Below are 23022 nucleotides of genomic sequence, written 5' to 3'. Positions count from 1 at the left end.
AGCAAGAGCTTTCCGTGACCCTCAAGGACTGGAATCTATGATGCAAAACACAAATGCATGCCTACTCAAAGAGAAACCAAACCAAAACCACTGAACCCGCAAATCACTGTGCAAATCACTCAGTATCTACACTGAAAACACTTCAGTGCTGTTTGCTCTTCATTTGAGACTAAAATTTCATGCAAGTAATCCTATATTCTAGAAGCTACTACTGCTAGTGTTCATAGTCATTTTTCAATGTCTTTGAATGTCACACATCCAATCAGAATTTAGAGTCGGAATGTCATATCTTTAGTCTTTATCGAATGTTGAGGTCAAATCTCTGGGTCACTTTGTTTCACAGCTTAGCAATGCATGTGTTAGCATTCTGATAGGATGGTCTACTGTTCCAGTGCATCAAAGCTCAAGGGCATACACCAAAATACACACACACAAAGTATTCAGGCATATAAATCAGGAAGCAGCACAGGCTAAGGCCAAGTGATAACTGTGTGCATGCAGCATAACAGCCGATCTGCCAACCTTTTTATATATCACAAATCTGCCACATATTTTATTTATTTATTTATAAAATATATTTATATTTTTTTTCCATACATTAAAAGTCAAAAGGGTCCAATGCTGTTTTGCAATGGTGCAAGGTGAGTAAATTACAAAGTTTTAATTTTTGGGTGAACTATTCCTTTAAAGTAACAGAATTGGGTTCCATAATAAAATCCACCAATTTTATACAAATAACCAAATTACCCTGCATGTAAAGGTATATAGTTAGTCACAAAAAACAAATATGAAATCAAACATGTACGCCTTTCTTTTGTAGAACACAAAATATATTTATAAAAGGGTCTCCATTTGTTTTTGTTTTTTTTGTTTTTTTTGTCCATACAATGTAAGTAAATAGGGTCCAATATTGTTTTTCAATGCTGAGGATGAGAAAATGACAAACACTTTCAATATAACAGAACTGAGTTCCATATTAAATCTATCCACTTTATATATACACATATACAGCTGCAGAAATACAAAAGCATTTGGCTTACAACATGGTCAACTGTCACCTGCCACAATTTGTTTACTTCGATCTCAAATGGTGAGTGAAACTGAGAGTGTCCATTATTTTGCTCTGCCAAAGCTGGTACACAGAAGTGACTGATTAAGAGGCTGGCCAGTCAAGAACTGTGATGCATACAGAGGAAGACAAAGAACGACAACATAGCATAGGCATCAAACAGCTGCCATATGAGCCTCTTCACACTGCACAGAGTCAGCACTTCCAACCAAAACCTCCCATACACCAATTCCATGCAAATCTGGCCTTAGTCTAAGCAGAGTGCAGCAATTTCTCATCTACAGTGTGCAAGGAGGGTCTCAGAGCACCAATGCACTGCAGCACTGGCTATCTGGTAACTGTTGTGTGTTATCTCGAATAACAGATCTCTGTTAGCGAAAACACCCTAAACATGTGTCTAGAATGCATTACAATACATATATAATGACAATAACATTCTCTTTTCCCACATTTATGTGTGCATATTACAGCTCCAGGCATGGGCGGGTGTTTAAGTGTATAATGTTAGCTTTAAATAAGATGTTCCTGTTTGACTGCTGGAGGGTTTGCTGGAATGAGGGACCGGAGTGGGAATGGAGACAGATGAGGGAGAAGAGGTGAATTCTTTGGCTTTAAACCATACTATTACAGCCGAGCGATCCGAGCCAAGCCATCCACAGGAGAAACATCATGTGACAGGGAGGAACAATGCATCCAGATCTCTACATTGCTGAGGCGTTATTTGGGGATTCTGGCATTGCTCTTGCACCTCAGTGTAGAGCAGCTCAATGTCTGGCATACCTTGCATTTTAGCAGGATATCTATGTAACGGACTGTGAAATACAGCCATATGTCCAGTGACCTCACTTTTAAATTTAATGAATAAAAATAAAAATATGAATAAACAATAAAAATTTAATTGGAAAAATCCACAAAATGTTTTCTTGTGTAATACAAAAAGTCCCAAACAATACTGTAGTCGTACCATGATGTATCAGATATTAATACCATTGTATTTTGATTGATATACTATTATAGTATTTATTTATATTTCAACTTAGCTTTTGTTTTTAGATTTTCATTTTTCATTTTAATTTTCTTTTTAAGTTTTAGTCATTTTGTAATGTGCTTTGGTCATTTTTTTAAAGTTAATTTTTATTATTTTCCAGTTTTAGTCATTTTAGAGCTTCATCTCATTTCAGTTAGTTAGCCAAGGCCATGTTTCTGATTTTTTTAAGTCTACGCTTTTCATCTAATATTATGTTTTATTTTATTTCAGCTTTATTTAAATAACCAAAAAAAAAAATTGAATAGTTTTCCATTTTCGTTAACAATAAAGACACTGTATATCATGATACAAAATTATTACCATATTTACATACACTGTAAAAAAAATAATAATAATAATATAATTTAAATATATATATATTATTGGAGTACGTTTTACAAGAAAATACTATTTCAGTCTTTCTACTTAAGAATTTCATCTCACGTTTCATCTCAAGCTTACCATGGTATTTATACTATACACCAATAAAATTCACTGAATATCGTTATATTACCACAGCAACATGTCCAAAAACTGTCGTATATACTTTTTTGCAAGCGAAAAGGTCAAAGGATTCCATATAGACAGTAAGCCAATTTGGTTTTGTACTGACAATGCAAAATACTCTATATTCCTGTAGGTTTTGGAATGTAGTTGAGGGAATACCTGTTTAACATACTGCACTGCTTAATAATTGTATCATGTTGGAAACCCCGGCAAACCATTCCCCCAAGCTACCTCCAATCTTCTACAGGGTCAGTCAAGGGAAAACGAATGAAAAGCTGAAGTATGTACACATCTTTGCCAATTGGCCCTAGATCTATTTCAGTGAAAAGCCCAGGGAGTCTGCATGAATTCACTCTTTCACAATGAAAATAATCAGAACAATACAATATGGCTTTGGGTCACTGGTCTAGACTTGGTTGGCGATGGAAGCGAAGGAAATATGAATGAATCATTCATTATGTGTCTTGCACGGTTATGCATACATTTCTCTGGAGGACTGGGACATTCCAGGGGGTTTCGCATATAAATACAACTTAGCGGCCTTGTCCCAACATACATGTGATTCTCATTATGTTTTAGTACACTGTGACTGCCTCAAGGCTCCAATTATGATCTATCAACGATGAATGTGGAATCCTCATCAGTTCTTACCTAAATCATCAGTGGCTGATGGGTCCTCTGAAACTGTGTTTATGAACTGTCCACAGATGCTGAGGAAAACCAGAGCAACCAGACAAATTTATCCCCTCATTGCCTTTCAGTTACAAATTAACGCTGGACTTCCAGCCTCCTTTTTGAAATACGAACGCCATAAAAATGTGTTAGTGTGTCATAAAGAAGCAAGACACGCAGTCCCTTGTGAAGCTAAATTTGACCTCAGTGACAATAAACTGTGACTTTGGTCTCCATGCCGATTGACTGTCACAGCGGCGTACATTGAAATGTGAATGAATGAGTGAGCTAATGAGCTCATGAGTGAGTGGCCTATCCAGTCAGTCTTTAAATAGTCAAGTCTACAAAGGGGACAGACACAATGCGCTGCCGTTTCCCCATATGACATCATGTGTCCAGCGGCTCAGCGGAGTTTCCTGATGCTGCCCTACAGAGAATCCCTACAGGAAAAGGGGACTTACACTTTTTCACATAAGCACACATGCATAATGACGCACAATAGCTCTATCTCAAAAACGTCCTGACCTGAGTACAACAACAATGACCAGCTCTGCCATCTCTACGAGTCTAACTAAGTCACTTGAAGGCATTTTTGATTTGCATTTTCATTAAAATCCCAGAACCAGAAGATTGTAAACAAAACACCGAACTACAGGGGGACTGTGCTGTGAATTGGCACTGCATTCAGACGATGGTCAACGAATTTAAATGCTGTTTGTTGCATTCTATTCATTTCACAGAAAGTTGCATAACATGACAGCTAGTTATGCCAAACTTTTCAGAAGAGCATTCATTCTGCTCCATTTTAAACTAGCAATTAGATCATTTACAGATGGAGGATGAACTCTGCCACATAAAAGCTTGCCTATTTGTCTTAATCATTCACATCTTATTTGTTCCAATAGTGCTAAAGGTTTTGGACATGATACAGACACATATCAGCCTGGATACAAAAAGTTTGCTCTAGAACAGGGGTCTCCAAACTCAGTCCTGGAGGGCTGGTGTCCTGCAGTGTTTACCTCCAACTTACCTCAACACACCTGCCTAGAAGTTTCTAGTATGCATAGTAAGACATTGATTAGCTGATTCAGGTGTCTTTAATTAGGGTTGGAGCTAAACTCTGCAAGACACCACCCCTCCGGATACCCCTGGTCTAGATGCTGTTCTTTACCATCACTCTGAATTATGCTGCTGACTCAGGCTATGTTAGGCAAGGCAAAGGCAAGTTTATTTGTATAGCACATTTCATATGCAGTGGTAATTCAAAGTGCTTTAAAGGGGTCATATGACGTTGCTGAAAAGAACATTATTTTGTGTATTTGGTATAATGCAATGTGTTCATGTGGTTTAAGGTTCAAAAAATACATTATTTTCACATAATGAACATTATTGTTGCTCCTCTATGCCGAATTCCTCAAGCTTGTGACAGAAATGTTACGCCCCTTACCATACTGTGATGCAGTGTCCCAGTGCAAGAAGACAAAAACAATAAAATCCTTTATAAACGAGGCATTTGTTGCATCCAGTGGGGACATAATTACTGATTATAATGACTTACACTGTATTTTTACACATTGCGTTGCATATCGCGCTGCGAAAACATAAAACCATGTCTGCATTTGTGATCGGAGAAATGACAAACAATCTGCTCTCCTCTACACTGTTAAAAACTCGCGTTTGAATCATCAGTGGCAAATCCTTTAAATATGAAAACGTACTTACAGACTGTGTGTCAGAAGCGTCAGACTGTCCTTGCAAAGTTGGAATTGCCGAACTTTATAGAAACAGACAACGGCATTGTAGGCTACTCTCCCAGGAAATAGTCCTCGCCCTCCGTAAAACCGGAACCATGTTGTTGAATATTTGGGTTGAACTGTTCCGGAACCATGTTGTAAATACACCTTAACCACTGATTTCTAGTCGTGTCCTCTTTTGGAAGGCCAAACAAAGTAGTTTCACTTTCACAATGAAACACATAATTACACCACAACACTTCACCTGAACAAACAGAAAGAATAAAAATTACACCTTCTTTCTTTGGGTGAACATTTGGGCAGCGTTATGCAAATCTTCCCACATCGTGATGTAGACATGTGGGGGCGTGTTAAAATGAGCCATTTTAGAGGGGCGTAGTTGACTCTTAACTTTTATAAAAGAATATCTCTTTGGATTTGAGACTTAAGTCTTTGCAACTTTACAGATCTTTTTTATGCACCAAGAGCTTGTAACACTCCAAAGAGAAAGGAAAAATTTAATTTGCATCATATGACCCCTTTAAGGTAATTTAAAATTTTAAAAATTAAAATAGTAATCATAAAAGGTTCATAATCAATAAAAATACAATGAAAAGCAAAAGAATGAAGTAATAAACTAATTAAAAATGTGAAAAATAGACAGGTTTTTTTTTTTTGGCTTAGAAGAACATTTATGTTTTGTGAGATGCCTTCAGTGCTGGCTGAAAACTGTATATAAAGTAAACATTATTATTACTAGTAACACGGTCAGTTGCCTGACACAGCTGGTCATGTGATCTCAACATGAGGGACAGACCCGAGTCATGTACAATAAAACCACTTTTTCTTTAAGACTGATTGCTCTGGAGTCTTCATCATTGCTGAGTGCACCTTCAGCTACTCCCCGAGAATTAACTAAACACATTAAACACCAAAATAAACACAACAATAATATGTAAAGAACTGTCAAGCCATCAAAATATATGCATGCTAATCGCGTGAAAGACAAGTCGTGCAGTGCATGAAATATGTCTTACCCCAGTCTAGGAACTCCAGGATGTTTTTCTCTCTTCTAAGGGGAGAATTATTGCACTCATCATACAGACAAACAAGAATATCCAGCAAGGTCTCCACACTGAAGCACTGGCCGCTGGACTGAGACGGGCCATCAAGAATCAGCTTCTCCAGCTTCTTCAAACGCACCTCTCCAGACATGGTTTCAGTTGCTGCTGATGTCTCACAGTATGGTCAGTTTTTGCTCCCAAGGTAGCAAATGGGACCGGCCAGTGAACGCTCCAAATCACGTAATGTCTCAAAAAATATTGTCAAGCCTTATCATGGTCCCTCTCGCACCGATGCGTCCCTATCAATCCTCAACATCATGATTTCGCAGTCCTTAGATGCAGAGAACTTACAGCCATCGACCCTGCCCTGGCCGGTGGATTTGACGTATATAAACCTAGGCTTATGTATCCCCGATTTCAGCTTCTCCTTTAAAGGACACTTTTCACAAAACAAGTCACCAAATAAGTTTAAAGCAATCCCCTGTGATATGGTGATATCTGTGGTTATCCATTATGCAGTAACAAAAGCGCATCAGCAGCACGGGATCTGCATTGCTACAAAGCCCCATATGCCCCTCCTCTGGCGGGACTGCGAAAGCCCTAGCAAGCTGTTTTTCCTTTAAATTCCTCTCTTAAAACACTGGCGGAAGAAGCGAGCCTTGCTTTCGAAAACTGTTATGCACTTGTCGACAGAAGCTTTACGGCGAGGGGCTGGAAATAGGCGTCCTCGTTTATGTGGGTTCGGTTGGAGGACTCCGCTGCCTTCCCCTGCTCCGCTCCCGGTCGCCGTGTGTGTGCGTCTCACAGCTCGCTGCTGCTGCTGCTGCTGCAGGCGAAACCCGACATCATCATGGCGACCGTCACAGCATCTGCTGCAGGGAATGGAGGGATATGCTGGAGAGAAATATGAGAGTAGTGTATACTAGTGTAGAGTGTGCGAATTATCCCACAATTATTCGTTGACCTTCAAGCGGGGTCGACCGTTTAAGGGATTTCTGTTAGTAATTTGTTGTTGAGGTTCGTTTCGCGCAAGCTAAATTGTCTTCGAGCGCAGTGCGCTAACCGTCAACTGGTTTAAATATATATATATTTTTTGATTGTGGTAAATAATTAATAATGTGAAAATGGCAGGACTTTTTTGTTGACGTACGTCAGCGGATGACGGAAAGAGCTCTTGCAACGTCCTGCTGTTATGGTTACCAATGCAGGCGAACGCGACTTCTGTTCTTGAGCGTCTATTTATCGCACTATTTGCACTTTTTTTTTTTTTTTTTTTTTTTGTTATTCATACCTTTGAAAATGCTCTTTAAGTGAGTATTATATGAGAATACATACTTTTACATACATTAAGTTCATTGTTTTGTGGTTAATTCGCACCCTGAGAGTACTTCACACAAAAAAAAAAAAAAAAAAAAAAAAAAAAAAAACACACACACACACAAATATATATATAGCACGTTCGCCCTCTTGTGTCCAATATTCTGCATTGCAATTTCAGTATGGAATTTAATAAAGTGCGTCTGAGCTCCTCGTCTAGGCTCATGTCCGTGTGTTTATGTTACTTACTAAATAAAATCAATTTTCATAACAATAAAACATATTTGTTACATATCAAACGAAAATGTCATAGCACAGCTGTTACCGCGTTTGACGTTTGAGCACATGATATCTTCTCTTCTCATAACAATTCTTCTATAAATCTGAATCTGACAATCGCCACACCAGGCCTAACAAGGTGCTAATCGTGTCTTTCATGTCAAAACATTTGATGTTAGGACCAAACTGCGGCAGGATGTAGGGAATGTTGAACAGGAAGTTCAAATTCAATTATTAATTTCTGTTGACCATGAGAATTTATTTAAACATACTTAACCACGTTTAAATTAAAATAAGTGATTTTCGTAAATGATTGCATTATGATTCTAATCGCTGACAGAAGAACACTGAGTTTTCAACGCAGCAATATTTACAGTCGTTACCTTTATGACGTCGCTATAGAACTGTTTGTTGTTTTATCAAACTGAGGCGGGACCCGTTTGAATAGAGCTGTCTGTCTTTCGTATGTAGTAGAGAGAGGTGTTAATTAGCGCATGTTTTGTTGATTGGCGTGTACCTCCATCCTTTGATTAAGGGCTACTACCCGTGAGAATTAGATGGTACTTATATTGACAAAGGGCCTCAAAATAATCGACAAGGGAAGGACAGAAGACTGACAGAAATCACACAAGATTCCAGGACTTCAGTTTTGCATGGATCATGTGTATTGTACAAAATGAGTCAAGCAGGGCCCTAGATTGAGGACTGTTGCCAATTAATTTCACATCTAACATGACTGTCAAAAAAAAAAGTTTTCCATAAAATATGCAAAATATAGCATTTGTATTTTTTATTATTTTATATGTGGGTTTATGTGTTCACATTCGCATCCAGACTTGCAGGATGGTCCAACAAACTATTTCTAAAATAATCAGAGAAACATGCCTGTTTTTAGTTACAGTTTTTCTAATGTATTCTATTCATTTATTAATTTTTATAATTATTATTATTTATTTTTTTAAATATAAATACTTAATCGTCTCTTGTAGCAGATACTCATTTGGGCTCAAACAGTGAGCTCTTTTGCCTGATTCTGCATTTGTATTGCATTAATCTCCAGCCAGTCATTTGTCATCTGTTCTTCCTGTGAGCTCCTTTAGTCTGTCTGACATCTTAGAGCAAATAGAGGGGCCAATACACATACTCAGACACTGGGCCCTCAGTGCCACTGGCCCCTCTTCTAATGTTAGTGTGACCAAACAAGGCATGGTAAATCTGGCAATGGAATCAGATAATCACCAACATGTGAAGAGCCTCCCAATCCACATCCATACCACAACCCTGGATTAAAAAGTATGTTTGCCTAATAATTTTAATCTGTGCATCTAGCAGAAGGATGGTGGTCTTCGAATAAACATCTAATCCCTTAGACCACCCAATGATGATGGGCCCACAGCGAGGGTGATCAACAGAAAGGTGATTAGACAGAGGGATTGATACTCCATACTGACAGACTCTTGCCAGACTAGGAATGTTTTACAATGTCCAGGGGAATGTACACATGAGGAACAAGGGTGCTACATCAACGTGCACATGCAAACTGGAAAGGAGGGTGCATTCTAGGTTCACTATGTCTGGAAGGTCATCGGTAAATCCACACAAGAACATCATTTGTCAGCAGTAAAGGTAGCCTAATATTAAATTAAGTAGTACATATAATCTACATTCATACATAATAGTTTTTTTTATCATAATTATGTAATTATAAAGAGATTTTGAGACCCGTTTTGGTATTGCATAATCTATCTATCTATATACATGCTCATCAATCATCTATTTATTTACATATCTATCTATCTATCTATCTATCTATCTATCTATCTATCTATCTATCTATCTATCTATCTATCTATATACATTATCAATCATCTATTTATTTACATATCTATCTATCTATCTATCTATCTATCTATCTGTCTATCTACATGTTTATCTATCTGTCATCTATTTTTTACATATCTATCTATCTATCTATCTACATCTATCTGTCATCTATTTTTACACATATCTATCTATCTATCTATCTATCTATCTATCTATCTATCTATCTATCTATCTATCTATCTATCTATCATCTTATTCTATTTGAATGAAAGGGGGTTATTTGAATTCTTATTCTTGTTTAAATTGTACATTTTGCGTTAATTTCTCTGATGAATCATGCTTTCATGTATCACCTACCCTCTGATCTCAGTCACCACCCCTTTGTCAAAGTGCGAACAACTGGGGGTCTCATGGGCGCATTTAAGGACGAGCCGCTGTCAAAGCGTCATCATCTCAGCCCGAGAACAGCAGCACAGAGTCAGAAACTCTCCAGCCCCTTCACGTGGAAGATGTCCTCAATCCGTGCCGCGTGCTTCCTTTGCGCAGCACTTTTCGCAATGGTAAGGGGTTTCACCCACGAAGACATGAAAGACGCTCTGCTGAAGACACTGGGACTTAGTGAAGTTCCGAAAATTCACAAGCGGGATCTGGAGAACCTTGTGATTCCAACGCACATTAAGAACAAATATATTTCCATGCTGAAACTGCACCACGCAAGAAGACGCCGCTCGCTTCCCAGTTTAGCCGGCATACTGAGGGGAATCCCTGGCAATGCAGGTAAGATTAATATGCAAACTGAAAGTGCACATGATATGAAATTAAATAGGCCTACTACAATTTAGTAGGCTACAACAATTGTGCCATGGAAATGAACAATTAATGCTGCTATATTCACAAATGAATTCTAAATAAGCAAAATGTAAATATAGCTTGTTAATAAATCGCTCTCATCTATTACAGACATCGCTGGTGAATTTGTATATTCTGACACGACACGTCAACGTGTGGTGTTCGAGATGACATCAAGGATTCCGGAGAACAGTGAAGTGACCATGGCAGAACTGAAACTGTTCAAGAAAGCCCCACACAAGCGCTCCATACCAGAGAGAAAGGGCCACAGACCCGTCAACAACGCCCGGGTGAGCATTTACTGGGTGGAACCTCTGGAAGACGGGTCAAACCGAACTTCACTAGTGGATTCCAGGTAAGCAGAGACGGCCACAGACGGTCATTATTCTTTCTTCATTATGCTAATTCCACTGCTGATTGGCGTTATGGAACAAGCATGCTAATTGTCACAATCATTACCTCCTCAGGTTGATTCCCATTCACGAAACCGGCTGGAAGAGCTTTGATGTCACCCAGGCGGTGCACTATTGGTCGAAGAGGCAAATGGAGATGCCCATGCACCTTGAGGTGTGGATCGAGGGCGAGAGACCCGGCAGTTACGCGGCAGAAATGGCCAAGTGTGTCCGTTTCACAACGCAAGGTCCAAACGACAACACTCTGGGAAAACCTGAGCTTGTTCTTTACACCCTCAACCTCGAGGAGTTTGGGTAAGCGTGGCTTCGTTTCAAAGCAGTATTATGCTAATAAACAGCATTAACTTAATTTGCCATTTCTTATTGGACCCTGCCTTGTATTACTGGGTTACTTTTACCTAATTTGAATGCAGCGTAACTTTTTAAAGTAGGCCTAGCCTATTTATTTGCACAATTTGCCACATTAAAAAAAAATCATCTTAATTTATGTATCATATATATATATATATATATATATATATATATATATATTAATATATATATATTTATATATATATATATATAAGCCTATATGTCTATCTGTACACGTTTATCTATCTACTTAATTAATTTTTATATATGATTAAATGTAAATAATCATAATCAAATAATTAATAGCGATGCTGATATTTTTTGTCAATGTGGCACATTATACAAATTATTACTTTTATTTAATTATTGATTCATTTAAACTTTAAAATATTTAAAAAAATATTTTATAGCTATGTAAATGTAAAAAAATTCAAAGTTAATTTTAGTGGAAAGTAGCCTATTCAAAAGAATCACTCTATTGTTATTCTAATTACACATATTTATGTGATACATATATATATGTGATTTTATGTGTAATATGGGCTTCGTAGTGTTAAAGTGTTACGGGAGGAATTTCTCAAAAATAAAAAAGCGTTTCATTTAAAACATACAATGTGTTAATAGCCTATTCTCTTATATTATTTACGTTGCAGGTCTAGCGGAGACTGTGAAACCAACAAAGACAGTGAAATGTGCTGCAGGGAAAAATACTTCATCAATTTCCGAGCCTTGACTTGGACCCAGTACTGGATCATCGAACCATCCGGGTATCAGGCGTTCCGGTGCAACGGCGGCTGCCGGCAGCCCAAGCGCAACTACGGTTACGGAGAGAGGAAGTGCGCGGTTGTGGAGAGCGCGCCGCTACCGATGATGTATTTAGTGAAAAAGGGAGATTATACTGAAATTGAGGTGGCCGAATTCCCAAATATGATTGTAGAAAAGTGTGGATGCGCAATGGATAATATTTCAGTTGTATGAATATGCCATTTGCCACTGACCACGTGACGAAATGTACTTAAAAGCTATTAGGCTAAAAAGGGTGTTGGCAACTTAAGCCTTATTGAGATAGCTCAAGCACTTTGTATAAATTTGTAAATATTGCTAAATTGATATGCATTTATTTTTGCATTTGTATATGATGCCGTATGAACTGAAGAGATTGATTTGTAGATGTTATATTTTGAGCAGTAAATAGAATGGGTTTGTTGTACGTCAACATGTTGACTCAATATAAATTAAACTATTTTTCATTGAAACTTTCTCAACTCATTCACTGATTTTCTGGTCAGCCAAATAAATATTTGCATATTACAGTATTTGCAAATGGCCACATGGAGTCCAGACATAAATACACAAGGCAGTCATGTTTTTGTTTACTCTATATACACAACAAAACAGTTTGTAGAGTTTAAAAGGGTGTGGAGTGTCAAGATCCTTCGTTAAACATGACTTTCCTAACAGAGCAAATGGTTCTGATACAAAGTAGCCTACATTGAGATTTTACAAAAAAATTACAAATACCAGTTCTTCAAACGGATCTTTGTCCTTTTAATTTCTCTATTTACTTATTTAATGACAATAGAATTTAACACAGTTTTAAAGGGATAGTGCACCAATAAATAAATAAATAATAATTTACTCACCCTCAAGTTGGTCCAAACTTGTATGAGTTTCTTTCTTCTGTTGAACACAAAAATATATTTTGAAGAATGTTGGTAACCAGACAGTTGCTGGTAGCCATCGACTTTCATAGTGTGGAAAAAAAAATACTGTGGAAGTCAGTGGGGACCAGTAATTGTTTGGTTACCAACATTCATACAGGTTTGGAACAACATGAGGGTGAGTGAATGATGGCAAAAAATGTAATTTTTGGGGTGAATTATCCCTTTAAACAGTTTCAGTTATAACTATACTAAGTTATATTATGGAAATATTTTGCATTCAGAGAACAATTCAGTGAGAAAACAATGATTAATCTCAGAGGTTTATTACATTATTTAATGACACATTTCCTTACATTATGAAACACTTTTAACATTCATTGCTGAAAAATCAAAGCCAAAATACAAACAACGTACCACCTGCCATCTCTCAAGAACACACAATGCCACATTTTTAGTACAGTTTAGTAATTACATTTTTCATCCTCAAAATAGCGTATTTTGCACAAGCAATGTCTGTGTAGTAAAACAGTATCATCACAAATCTCTCATGCCATGCTATCCAGTTAAAAACCACATTCTATTAAAGGACAGGGTCATTATCCCACAGAAAATCATTTACAGAGAAAAAAACAAACAATACTTCCTGAAATAAGTTACTTTTACATCAATTTAAATGGTATATAGTTAAAATATTCCACTTCAGCTATTACATCATGATAAAATACACCAATTTTAAGTCAAAAATAGCTGCCCTTTTTCTTTGGCCATTTGGCGCTTTATATGAAATGGATTCATTCAAACAAATCAAGGGCCTGGACTGATGAAAATCAGGATGTCTCACTGATGGAATTATGGGGTGTATGTGATATTATTGTGGTTTCAAAGATAGGTATCAAAAAGCAGGTTATGTAATTAGAGAAAATCCATATCAGTTAGTAAATCCAGTCAACTCTCCAGTATTTCACAGCTCTCTCCATGTAACATTAGTAATGCATCTGAGAATTTAACATAAGAGAACTTGCTTATTTGCTGGCTATTAGATCTAAAACAGTTGTCAAGGCCACCATTTGACAAATTAATCCCAAAGGAAACTTTTTGGGACATGTCCTGTTGTAAAATGGTCTAAATATTGTTGTATAATGTCATTTTAATGTACACCTGAAACAGGTTAGTTGCAATATTACATAGATCAACATAGCAGTTACTCAGTTAAAACAAAATAGTTTGCATTAAATATTTTGCAAAGCCATTTTAAAAAGTGTTGCTATAAAATGTTAATCAGAATGAACAGTACTAGTAAGTTTAGTGCACAGTCGTTATGATGGCGCAATAAATCGACAAAGCTTTGTTGAATTGTGTAAATCAATAAGCACAATCAAGTGCTTAACTTCAGATGAATGTAAATTTCATTGTGTTTTCCCTTGGTTTCTTAGATGACAAATGCGCAAAATTATGCAGTGCAAAAGAAACATTATAAATCAAAGTAACTGGCTAAACTGATTTAAAAATCTGTCCAGTGTACGCCATACAAGATGAAGACAATAAAGTAGAGTCTGATGGTGCTGAATTAAGAGACAAATCTGATTGACATTCAAAGGCTCTTTGAAATGAATTGTTCAAGATATCAGTCAAAAGCCATAAAAGGTCATAGAAAAGCAAGCACATCATTTATTGCAAACATATGATGTAACTGTTACAGTCTGGGCTAACAAAGAAAAACTTGAATCTATAAGAAGTAAATAGAGGACAATATGTTCACTCCTCCACTGAACATGAATGGCAGAGATGCTGCGTAAATATGAATGATTATTGTCAAAAGATTCTAAAAGATTAAGGTTCACAGGGATTCTTAAACACTATAACTCTTACACACACACAAAAAAAAAAAAACCCTGAAAAATAATAATTTACATTGAGTAAAAATGACATTTTACAGAATAAAATTCACAACCCTGAAATTGAAAGCATCCCTCGCAGAAGACAAATGCTGGGATTCCTGATATAACAATATATCAAAGCTGTGATACAAAATAAAAGGGGGAGGAAATACATTTTACAAAAATTTAAGAGTGAAGCAAGCACACATCTATGTAGAACGTAGACTGTTCACTTCAGTAGGCGGAATGTTTGTTTGCCACTTGCTTCTCTTATTTAAAAATGGACTTCCTTTAAAAAATTATAATAAACAAGGACCATAAAAGTGGATGGTTATTCAGTGGCTGTGCATTCCAGTGCACAAGACGCCATGAGTCTTTAATACAAATGCGCATTTAGTAATATCCTGGGTGGTACTGTTGATTCCATGGCTTCTGGTTCCAGAACTAAAGGGTCAAAGAAAGTTTCATCAGTCAAATGGACTACAATTTGATTTCATTATATAATACTTTGGAAATCACAGCCAATATGAAGATTTTGAATAAGTTAGATTTCTCATTGGAAGTTTATACAATGTATGGCTTATCTGTGACCCTATTAAATATTAGCTTTCTCAGTGGGACATGTAATAGCTGTACTTACCCCTTGTTGCCAACTCTGGTTGAAGGCTTGGGCAAAAGATCCGTTTTTGTTGCCGAAACCACCACGATTCTGCTGATGGCCTCCTCTTCCACGGAATCTAACAATGTGAAAAATCAAAATTACTCTCCAAGTCAAAGTCAAATTGAGGTTTCACTACCATTCAACAGTTTGGGATCAGCAAGAGTTTTTTTGTATTGTTTTTTTTTTTTTTTATCCCATGGCAAAAACAAGTTTCCATACCTTCTAGTAATGTTTTCTAGATTGATAAGAAATGTTTATTACAAGCCAAAATCAGCATATTAACTTCTGAAGGATCATGTGACACTGAAGACTGGCTTTACCATCACAGGAATAAGTTACATTTTAAAATAAAAAATATATATTACTTTAAATGTTAATAATATTTCACAATATTACGGTTTTTACTCTATTTTTGATCAAATAAATGTAGTCTATTAAAAAAAATCTTACCAACCCCAAATCTTTCAACAGTAGTGTAGTCGCAAAAGACATACTAACCTGCTGGAAGTGTCCTCTGTTATTGGGTCTGCCTTGTCCACCGCCGCGGTGCATGTTACCTCTGTTTGCAGGCCCTCCGCGGCCCATTGCTCCACCTCTGCCGCCTCTCATGTGCCCACCCCTGGGGACCATTCCCCGGCTGTGCATCCCACCGGCTCCACCTCGGCTATGGAACCCTCCTCGGAAGACAGGTGGTGGTGGCGGCGGCGGCATGTAGCCACCGCGTGGGTGACGATTATAACCACGATGTGGTACTGGTACTAAAAAGGAGGAATGATGAGGTTTAAATTCTCAATGTAAATTTAACATGACGGTTCACAAAAATTCAATAAAAAGCGACTTACATCCTCTGAAGTTTCCACGGGCCTGGAATCCACCTCTGCCTCCACGTGGGCCTGGACCACCACCCCTACCGAACTGGGTCCTAGGCCCTTTGCCTCGTCCACCTCCCTTTTTGGGGGTCACGGTGCCTTGGTTGGGTTTCTTTTCAGGTGGCAAAGCACTCTTACTCTCTTCCTTGTACTGCTCCAAGAGCTTGACGGCCTCCTCCTTCTGAAGTTCCACATATGTGACCTCGGAGAAGCAGTCTCCTACTTCTGGCAACGTGTAGATACCTGCAGGTAAAAACAAACTTTTGTATTCTTGATGGTCCTACTTTGTGCTAGGTTGGTTTTTAATTCTTTTAAACTATGCAGTTTTGGACGCCAAGGAAAACTAGAGGTGCAGTGGTGAAATGACTTCATGTCTTACCTTTCATTTTCAAAACGGCATGCTCAGGTACATCTTTGCCATCGGTTTCTGCTTTCTTCTGTGTTCTCTCCTTGAAGGCCTCATCAGTTGGGAAGACCACTACAGCTTTGCGTTGGAAGCCAGCAAACAGACACATCTTCCTTCTCTGGGCTGGTGCAGACACGTTCGTCTGATCCAAGATGTAGTTTCTTTTTTTGCGGGCAGCAATTTCAATAAACTTGCCCAGGAACAAAGGTGCACGCTGAGAGATGGCTGAGAGTTTCGCCGTGTCTTTGTTTTGTCTCTTAATGCTGCCAATCTGCAAGTCCAAAAAGTGAGATTAGACAAGAAAACAAGATAGATTAAGACAGACAAGATTTCTTAAGTTTTTAGGGAAAATGTTTCTCACCATCATCTTTTCCAAGATGGTGTTGGTGCCGAGGACATTGTACTTCCCAGGGTTCTCTTCAACATGTTTATTTACCCAAGCAGTTTTTCCAGATCCAGGAAGGCCGACCATGACGATCACCTTAAAACCAACATAGTGATCACAATTATGTCAATGCATGCAATTTTTTTTTTTTACCATTTTCATGTTGTTTCACGTGTCATGATGATTTGTTTTGTTTTTTGTTTTTATACAATACTGTTCAAAATTTTTGGAGCCGTAACATTTTTAAAATGAAGTCTCTTATGCTCAGCAAGGCTGCATTCATTTGATTAGACAATTTCTATTTTAATATATTTTAAAATCTAAATGTATTGCTGTGATGGCAAAGCAGAATTGTCAGCAGCCATTACTCCAGTCTTCAGTGTCACATGATCTTTCAGAAATCATCCTAATCTGGCGATTTGGTGCTCAACAATCATCTTATATTATTGTCAACGTTGAAAACAGTCGGTCTACTTAATATCTTTGTTGAACAGAAAAAACAAAGAACAGCATGTATTTGAAATAGAAATCTTTTGTTAAATTTATAATCTTACATTCTATAAGTATTGGTTTCAAACAAAACCTCTTGAACCATAGTGTATATTCATGTTTCAAGATTTATAAATAGAAAAAAAAAAAAAAAAAAAAAAAAAAAAAAAGTACCACCTCGCAATCATTCTTGGTCTCAGGTCCTTTAGGTCCTCTGATACGCTCATCCACAGGAACTTGCTGCAGGAAGGTGAAGCCCTCCAACTGAGCGAAGAATGGTGTCTCCCTCTGACCGAAATTGAACTCAACCGCACAGTTGTGGCAAAGAACATGGGGGAACAGAGTTTGTCCTGCCAAGGACTCCTTATTGACCTTGAAAGCTGCACCAAGGTCCTTGCCGTTTTTAGAGTAGGAAATCTCCACTTCATCAGCTTCAAAATTCTATGCAAGATCAAAGAAAAACCAAAGTACATTAGAATATGCAAACTAAAATGAAAAATACAATTATTGTGTGAGGCAGGACTTACAATGAAACAGCCGATGACATCATTTTCATCGAAATTCTCCCCATAGTCTTCAGTCACACAGTTTGAAGTCTTCTTCCCTTTGCTCGAATAAGAGTAGGAATGCTCCTCCTCACCTAAAACAGTAACAACGTCATATTTATTTTTAGAAAATGAAATAGGGCTGTGCAATCATATACTGTGGCAACATAGAAACATGTTTATATAAACTGGCTGCACTTACCCAGCAAAAGACTTCCATTAGCCAGGGACCAGCCAACATGGACATCATGGAAGTCCATGTTTTTGCTGTTTAAATGCTTGACTGGAATTTTCTCAGTGATCTGAAAATGCCAAAGACAAATAATAACTCAAAATTCATCACTTTCTCATCAGTTTGCCTAAATATACTGCAGTACTCACCTTCATTTCAAAGCAGGCTTTGCCTTTGTTTACGCCATAGGAGGCACGGCCACCTGCCCAAAGGTAAGCGAAACTCTCCATGGTAAGAGAGGAGGTGCTGTATCTGTCCCGGGAGACTTTGAAGTTAAGGTCACAATTGTCTACGGAAACATTGTGAATAAATAAGTTTGTTAGTCCAAGAGAAACTTAAATGGTCAGCATGCTTCTTAACATATAAAGCACTCACAGGGATCCAGGCAGACCAGGGTGTCGTCAAACTCTTCATCTTCTTCCTCCAAAGGTGGCAGGGGAGACTTGGACCTGAAATAGAGTTAATAAGCCATTAATTCCATGAGTGAAGCAGGACTGTGATGGACTGGCATGCTTCCCATGTCCAGGTGAGGTCCTTCCTCATAGCCACAGCAGCGTCAACAGTTGATTTTAGGGATGTAACGATTAACCACGAGCCGGTTGAAAATCGATTCAAATTGGTTGAGATGCTAAACAAATCGCGATTCAAATAGGCGTAGGAGTTTATATGAATGTATGTCTGAGGGGAACTTACTGTCTTTAGAAAAGTTTAGATGGTATTTTTTCTTTTCATCTTGGCTCTGTATAATGCAATGTTTACAGCGGACACCAAAGAAACGCTTTAAGCGCCACCTGCTAGCAGAAAGTGAAGCTGCGCCTCATTCAGCTAGTCTGCTGTTTTGGTTTCATGCTGATATTTTTATGTGTAGTTTCACAAAACTGAAGACAAATCATTCTGTTTTTGCTTCAAATTTCGAAATTATACAATTTAATTTAGATTATAAACTGCTCATGTTGCATGTATGCAGCATCTTTGTTTGGATCATGATTAAAACGCAGTGGTTGCCTGCTTCTAATTTGAAATGGAAAGTTCACGGACAAAGCCTTATTTTGTTTATATGAAGAGATTTATTTTATTTGTGTTACTTATTTGATTTGGGGCTTGTTTTAAAATTTTGTTTTGCTATTTACATTTACATTATATTTAAGTTTCATTATTTAGCAGTCGCCTTTATCCAAAGCAACTTACAAATGAGGTCAATAGAAGCAATCAAAACCAATAAAATAGCAATGATATGCAAGTGCTATATTATAATAGTGTTATATTTCAATTTCACAAAGAAATATGCAGCATTTTGTCCAAGCAATAATAAAATGACACGTTTAATTTATAATTTGTCTTAAATCTCATTTTGTTAAAAAAAAAATTGTGAATCGAATTGTGAGTTTAGTGAATCGTTACATCCCTAGTTGATTTACAATACCTTACAATGGCTGCTCAAAACATCTTATACTGTTTTGTGAATTCACAATTGTGAATGCAGAATTTGCCATCATTGCTTACCAGTTTACCCCACGATGAAGCCTGGAAGAAAACTTGTTGGGGAAATAGAAAGCATCAATGTTGTGCTATGAGGAAACTGTTGCCCTTTCCTATTTATTGGGTCATGGTTTGAAAAGGTCTCAGGGTATTTATATATTTATATCTACATGCAGATCTTTCTGGAATCTAAAGTTTAACCTTAATCTAAGTTCTCACAGCGGTTTTGGCCTATTCTTTTTTATACAGACTCCACAATCAGTTATAGTTAACATTTTCTATAAACAGCACAAACTCTCAACAATATTTTTATGGACATCTGGAGGTTTAATCTTGTCAGATTGTTTTCTGAAGTAACCAACAGCATTTCACAGATGTCATCTCACACCTTGTAACGAGGGGGGCCATTAAACAAGTCTTTACAAGTCTTAGTGTATGGGGGTTGCCACCATCATAATGTTCTGTCAGGCCACATAAATTCAAGTGACGATCCTGCCCGGGACATCCCATCAATAAACCAGTCAATCAACGTCATTACTAACAGGTACAGATATTGCTACAATTTTTTGGTTTAAATAATAGTTGGGGACTTTCATGCTTGAGATCCTCCATTTGGAATTTCAATACATTAAAAAAATATATATACATTTTCTTCCATAAACTTAAAGAATATAAGCAGACTGAGACTTTTTTTTTTTATCCAAAAACTGGTTCACTACAGGTGAGCACCAGAAAAGCCAGAAAATTAATAAATGTATTCAATCAGCAATTGAGCACCACACACTTGGAGAAAAAACATGCATTATAGATGTAAACATATTTCCTTTTCTTTATGCAATGTGAAGAACTGCAAAATGTTTGTACTTACCTGCTGACCATGAATGAAACGTAAAAGGAAAAGTTATTACAGTTCCTTATAGTTTTTCCAAACGCATAAAACAAGCATTGTTACAATATAAAAATAAATAATAAAATATAGCATTTAACCTTTCAGAATTAAATGAAGAAAAGAGAAACAAAAAATACAAACAACGAAGGAACATCTGAAGATTTAAACGTCAATTTGCTTCATTACCATTACTGAACCGCCCAATTACGTCATGATACACTTTGCGATATAAACTCTACGTCACTGGCCCTCGCCTCCCATGACAGAAGCCGCATCTCGTGCTATCGTCATTGCTTTGTTCGCTGCCTGATTCACCACACGCGCATACAGTAAGCCTGACAACAGTGTGAGTGTGTGTGTGTTTAACAACAACATATACTGTTTTTCCATCAGAGCACTCTTTGAAGTGTTGTTTCATGAGCTTACTGAAGGTAAGGTGTTTTATATTAGCCAGGAATCACCCTCAACAAAGCTTTACTTTAGTTAAGAGGTAGATGAGGGTTGTTTTCTCTAGGTAAGGCATTGGCACTTAAAGCCAATATAATATATATATATATATTAAAAGTGGCACTTCGGGGATAATGAAGGCCATTGCTCCCATCCTTACCGGCTGTATTTGCTTTCTTCAATAAATTCAAAGTAGCCCCTTCCATGTTCCTCCCGGCGTCTCTTAACACCCTTCTTATTCTTCTGATCAGCACTGATGTCTTTGTCCGCATCCCCTTTGAAAATAAAACAAACAGTAATGAAATGCCCGGACGTGTTGGACCTTGGTTTTAAGGGTGGCCCACACGACAGGAGTGCTCGGACTTAACCAGAGTTACAAAATGAACCAACCACCTCTGATCAGACAGAATATTTCGCTTGGTTATGTCATTATGGCATTCAGGATTTAAACTGCAAGCACTGATCTGATAATAAAGCAGACCAGACAAAAACGAGGGTGGGTGCAATTAGTTTTGATTGTGTTTTAAAGTGCTTCTCTCTAAAATGTAATGCAAACAATAAAAAAAAATAAGTGTTTTTATATATACACATTTAGCCTACTGTAGCTGGCTTACCAGCCAATGCTTTCATCTTTGACAACAAATAAACGGCGAACACCGTCAACACGCAATACCCTGAACTGACCTCGCACGGAAGTAGATGGCGCCTTCTAGCAACCTGAACCGAAACTAATATGTCCCTTTCTTTCGACGCTTTTTATATATTTTTTTTCACCATTTTATAGTACTCCTAACCCTATTACTCGCTGAGAATGCATTAATTTTACTATACCCCGCACTTGTTCATTGTCTGCCGTAAGGTTTTCTGCATAGCAACGTCCACGCGAGGGCGACCCGCATCATATTTTGCAGCGAGGCCATTCTCTCGCGAGCCAATTCGCGGTTTCAGAAACTAGCTAAACCGACCAAAACAACGCAATATAGAGCATAAAAATGCGTTAATTGTAGTTAAGAGTTTAAAATATACCTTTAACCGTAACAAAATATCAACAATAGCAACAAACTCCTAAAGACAAAAGGCTCGCGCGGGTAATTAGACTAGCTTAGCTAACACGGCTTAAAACAAATAAACCCTCAAAATCCTGAACTCACTAACTCAACTTAAACGCTAAACCACAAACTAGCGCGTACGTTGAACTGAAACCGACCGGATTAGCACGTTAGCTGTCTAACGTTACACAATAGCCACCGGTTAGCCGTTAGCCACATATGCTAAACGATGATCTCACCGGCTTCAAACCCCACGTGAACACGATACTCCCGGCGTTTCAACACAAAACTCACCCTCTAATGGATGAGATTCAGGCTCACCATCTTCATCGTCGATTCTGTCTATGATCTCGTCGTCTTCGTCGTCCTCCTCCTCTTCTTCTTCATCGAGGGCTTTGTCCATTTCCACGCCGGCGTCCCCATCCTCCTCCTCCTCGCCCATTTCATCGTCCTGACCATCACCCACAACAGCGGCATCACCCCCGTCTCCATTTTGCTCCTCGGCCTCCATGCTCTCACCCTCCGGCTCTTCTTCACCCATGCCTTCTTTTTCGACTGCAACACGGTTTCCCTCTGCCTCGGTTTCTTCTGTTGCTTCTGCCGCGGCAGCCTCTTCCTCTTCGGCCTGGGCCTCTGCATCGAGCGCGGCCTGCAGACGCTCCATAAGCTCGGCCTTCAATCCCTTGTCGGAAAGCTGGCGCTTCTTCAGCTCGTCCTTCAACTCGTTCACCTTAAGCTTTTTTACGTTGATTTCACTCATGTTGTCGTTTTAGTGTAGATGGACTATAAAAAACTAAAAGATTCGATCGTTATAATATTGCAATCCAGGGAGCGCTAACGGACGCTTTGCTTCTCTGAATTGCGCACAGCCGCGGTGATTCTGCGTCTGTCCACCGGCAAAACAATTCAATGGCGCCTTGGGTAC

The 23022-nt window shown here is 38.0% G+C and overlaps 3 protein-coding genes across 10 annotated transcripts in view; 1 reads left to right on the top strand and 2 right to left on the bottom strand.

The window, feature by feature from the left end:
- The window catches only part of LOC109089642 (serine/threonine-protein kinase MRCK alpha-like), a 50885-nt gene extending 43783 nt beyond the window's left edge, over positions 1–7102 (bottom strand). For 3 of the 6 annotated variants that reach the window (XM_042777987.1, XM_042777988.1, XM_042777986.1), the window contains exon 1: positions 6046–7102. In XM_042777987.1, the coding sequence (XP_042633921.1) occupies positions 6046–6223 (178 nt within the window). In that variant the 5' untranslated portion in view covers positions 6224–7102. The remainder of the gene's footprint in view (positions 1–6045) is intronic. The other 3 variants (XM_042777985.1, XM_042777990.1, XM_042777989.1) reach the window with 2 other exon arrangements.
- A 2785-nt stretch (positions 7103–9887) lies between these two features.
- lft1 (lefty1) lies at positions 9888–12458 on the top strand. Its single transcript, XM_042777984.1, has 4 exons — positions 9888–10269; positions 10453–10696; positions 10809–11048; positions 11759–12458. Exons 1-4 carry the CDS (start codon positions 9903–9905, stop codon positions 12081–12083), a joined length of 1176 nt encoding a protein of 391 aa, XP_042633918.1. The 5' UTR covers positions 9888–9902; the 3' UTR covers positions 12084–12458.
- Positions 12459–14414: 1956 nt separating this feature from the next.
- Positions 14415–23022, bottom strand: LOC109047452 (heterogeneous nuclear ribonucleoprotein U-like). Of its 3 annotated transcripts, XM_042777983.1 has the most exons (14): positions 22419–23022; positions 21209–21323; positions 18609–18682; positions 18383–18522; positions 18204–18303; positions 17984–18096; positions 17634–17897; positions 16944–17063; positions 16556–16853; positions 16150–16419; positions 15806–16065; positions 15591–15592; positions 15287–15383; positions 15040–15090 (listed from the first exon to the last, which is right to left on the bottom strand). In XM_042777983.1, the coding sequence occupies exons 1-14, from the start codon at positions 22855–22857 to the stop codon at positions 15040–15042; spliced, it is 2343 nt and encodes a 780-aa protein (XP_042633917.1). In that variant the 5' UTR covers positions 22858–23022. The 3 variants fall into 3 exon arrangements, with proteins under 3 accessions (XP_042633915.1, XP_042633916.1, XP_042633917.1); XM_042777981.1 differs by lacking the exon at positions 15591–15592 and having other exon boundaries at positions 14415–15090; positions 22392–23021; XM_042777982.1 differs by lacking the exon at positions 15591–15592 and having other exon boundaries at positions 14415–15090; positions 22419–23020.

The sequence above is a fragment of the Cyprinus carpio genome, chromosome A20 (assembly GCF_018340385.1).
Source record: "Cyprinus carpio isolate SPL01 chromosome A20, ASM1834038v1, whole genome shotgun sequence".
NCBI classification, from domain to species: Eukaryota; Metazoa; Chordata; class Actinopteri; order Cypriniformes; family Cyprinidae; genus Cyprinus; species Cyprinus carpio.
This window is presented reverse-complemented; position numbering and strand designations above follow the sequence as displayed.

What these genes read in the sequence shown, in the direction of transcription:
- LOC109047452 (XM_042777981.1), bottom strand. Translation starts at nt 22,857, where the DNA reads ATGAGTGAAATCAACGTAAAAAAGCTTAAGGTGAACGAGTTGAAGGAC. An exon ending in TGAATCTCATCCATTAGAGG is followed by an intron (nt 21,324 to 22,391) that starts GTGAGTTTTGTG and finishes TTATTTTCAAAG; the next exon opens with GGGATGCGGACAAAGACATC. An exon ending in ATGTCATCGGCTGTTTCATT is followed by an intron (nt 17,898 to 17,983) that starts GTAAGTCCTGCC and finishes GATCTTGCATAG; the next exon opens with AATTTTGAAGCTGATGAAGT.
- lft1 (XM_042777984.1), top strand. Translation starts at nt 9,903, where the DNA reads ATGGGCGCATTTAAGGACGAGCCGCTGTCAAAGCGTCATCATCTCAGC. An exon ending in GGGAATCCCTGGCAATGCAG is followed by an intron (nt 10,270 to 10,452) that starts GTAAGATTAATA and finishes CATCTATTACAG; the next exon opens with ACATCGCTGGTGAATTTGTA. An exon ending in ACTTCACTAGTGGATTCCAG is followed by an intron (nt 10,697 to 10,808) that starts GTAAGCAGAGAC and finishes TTACCTCCTCAG; the next exon opens with GTTGATTCCCATTCACGAAA.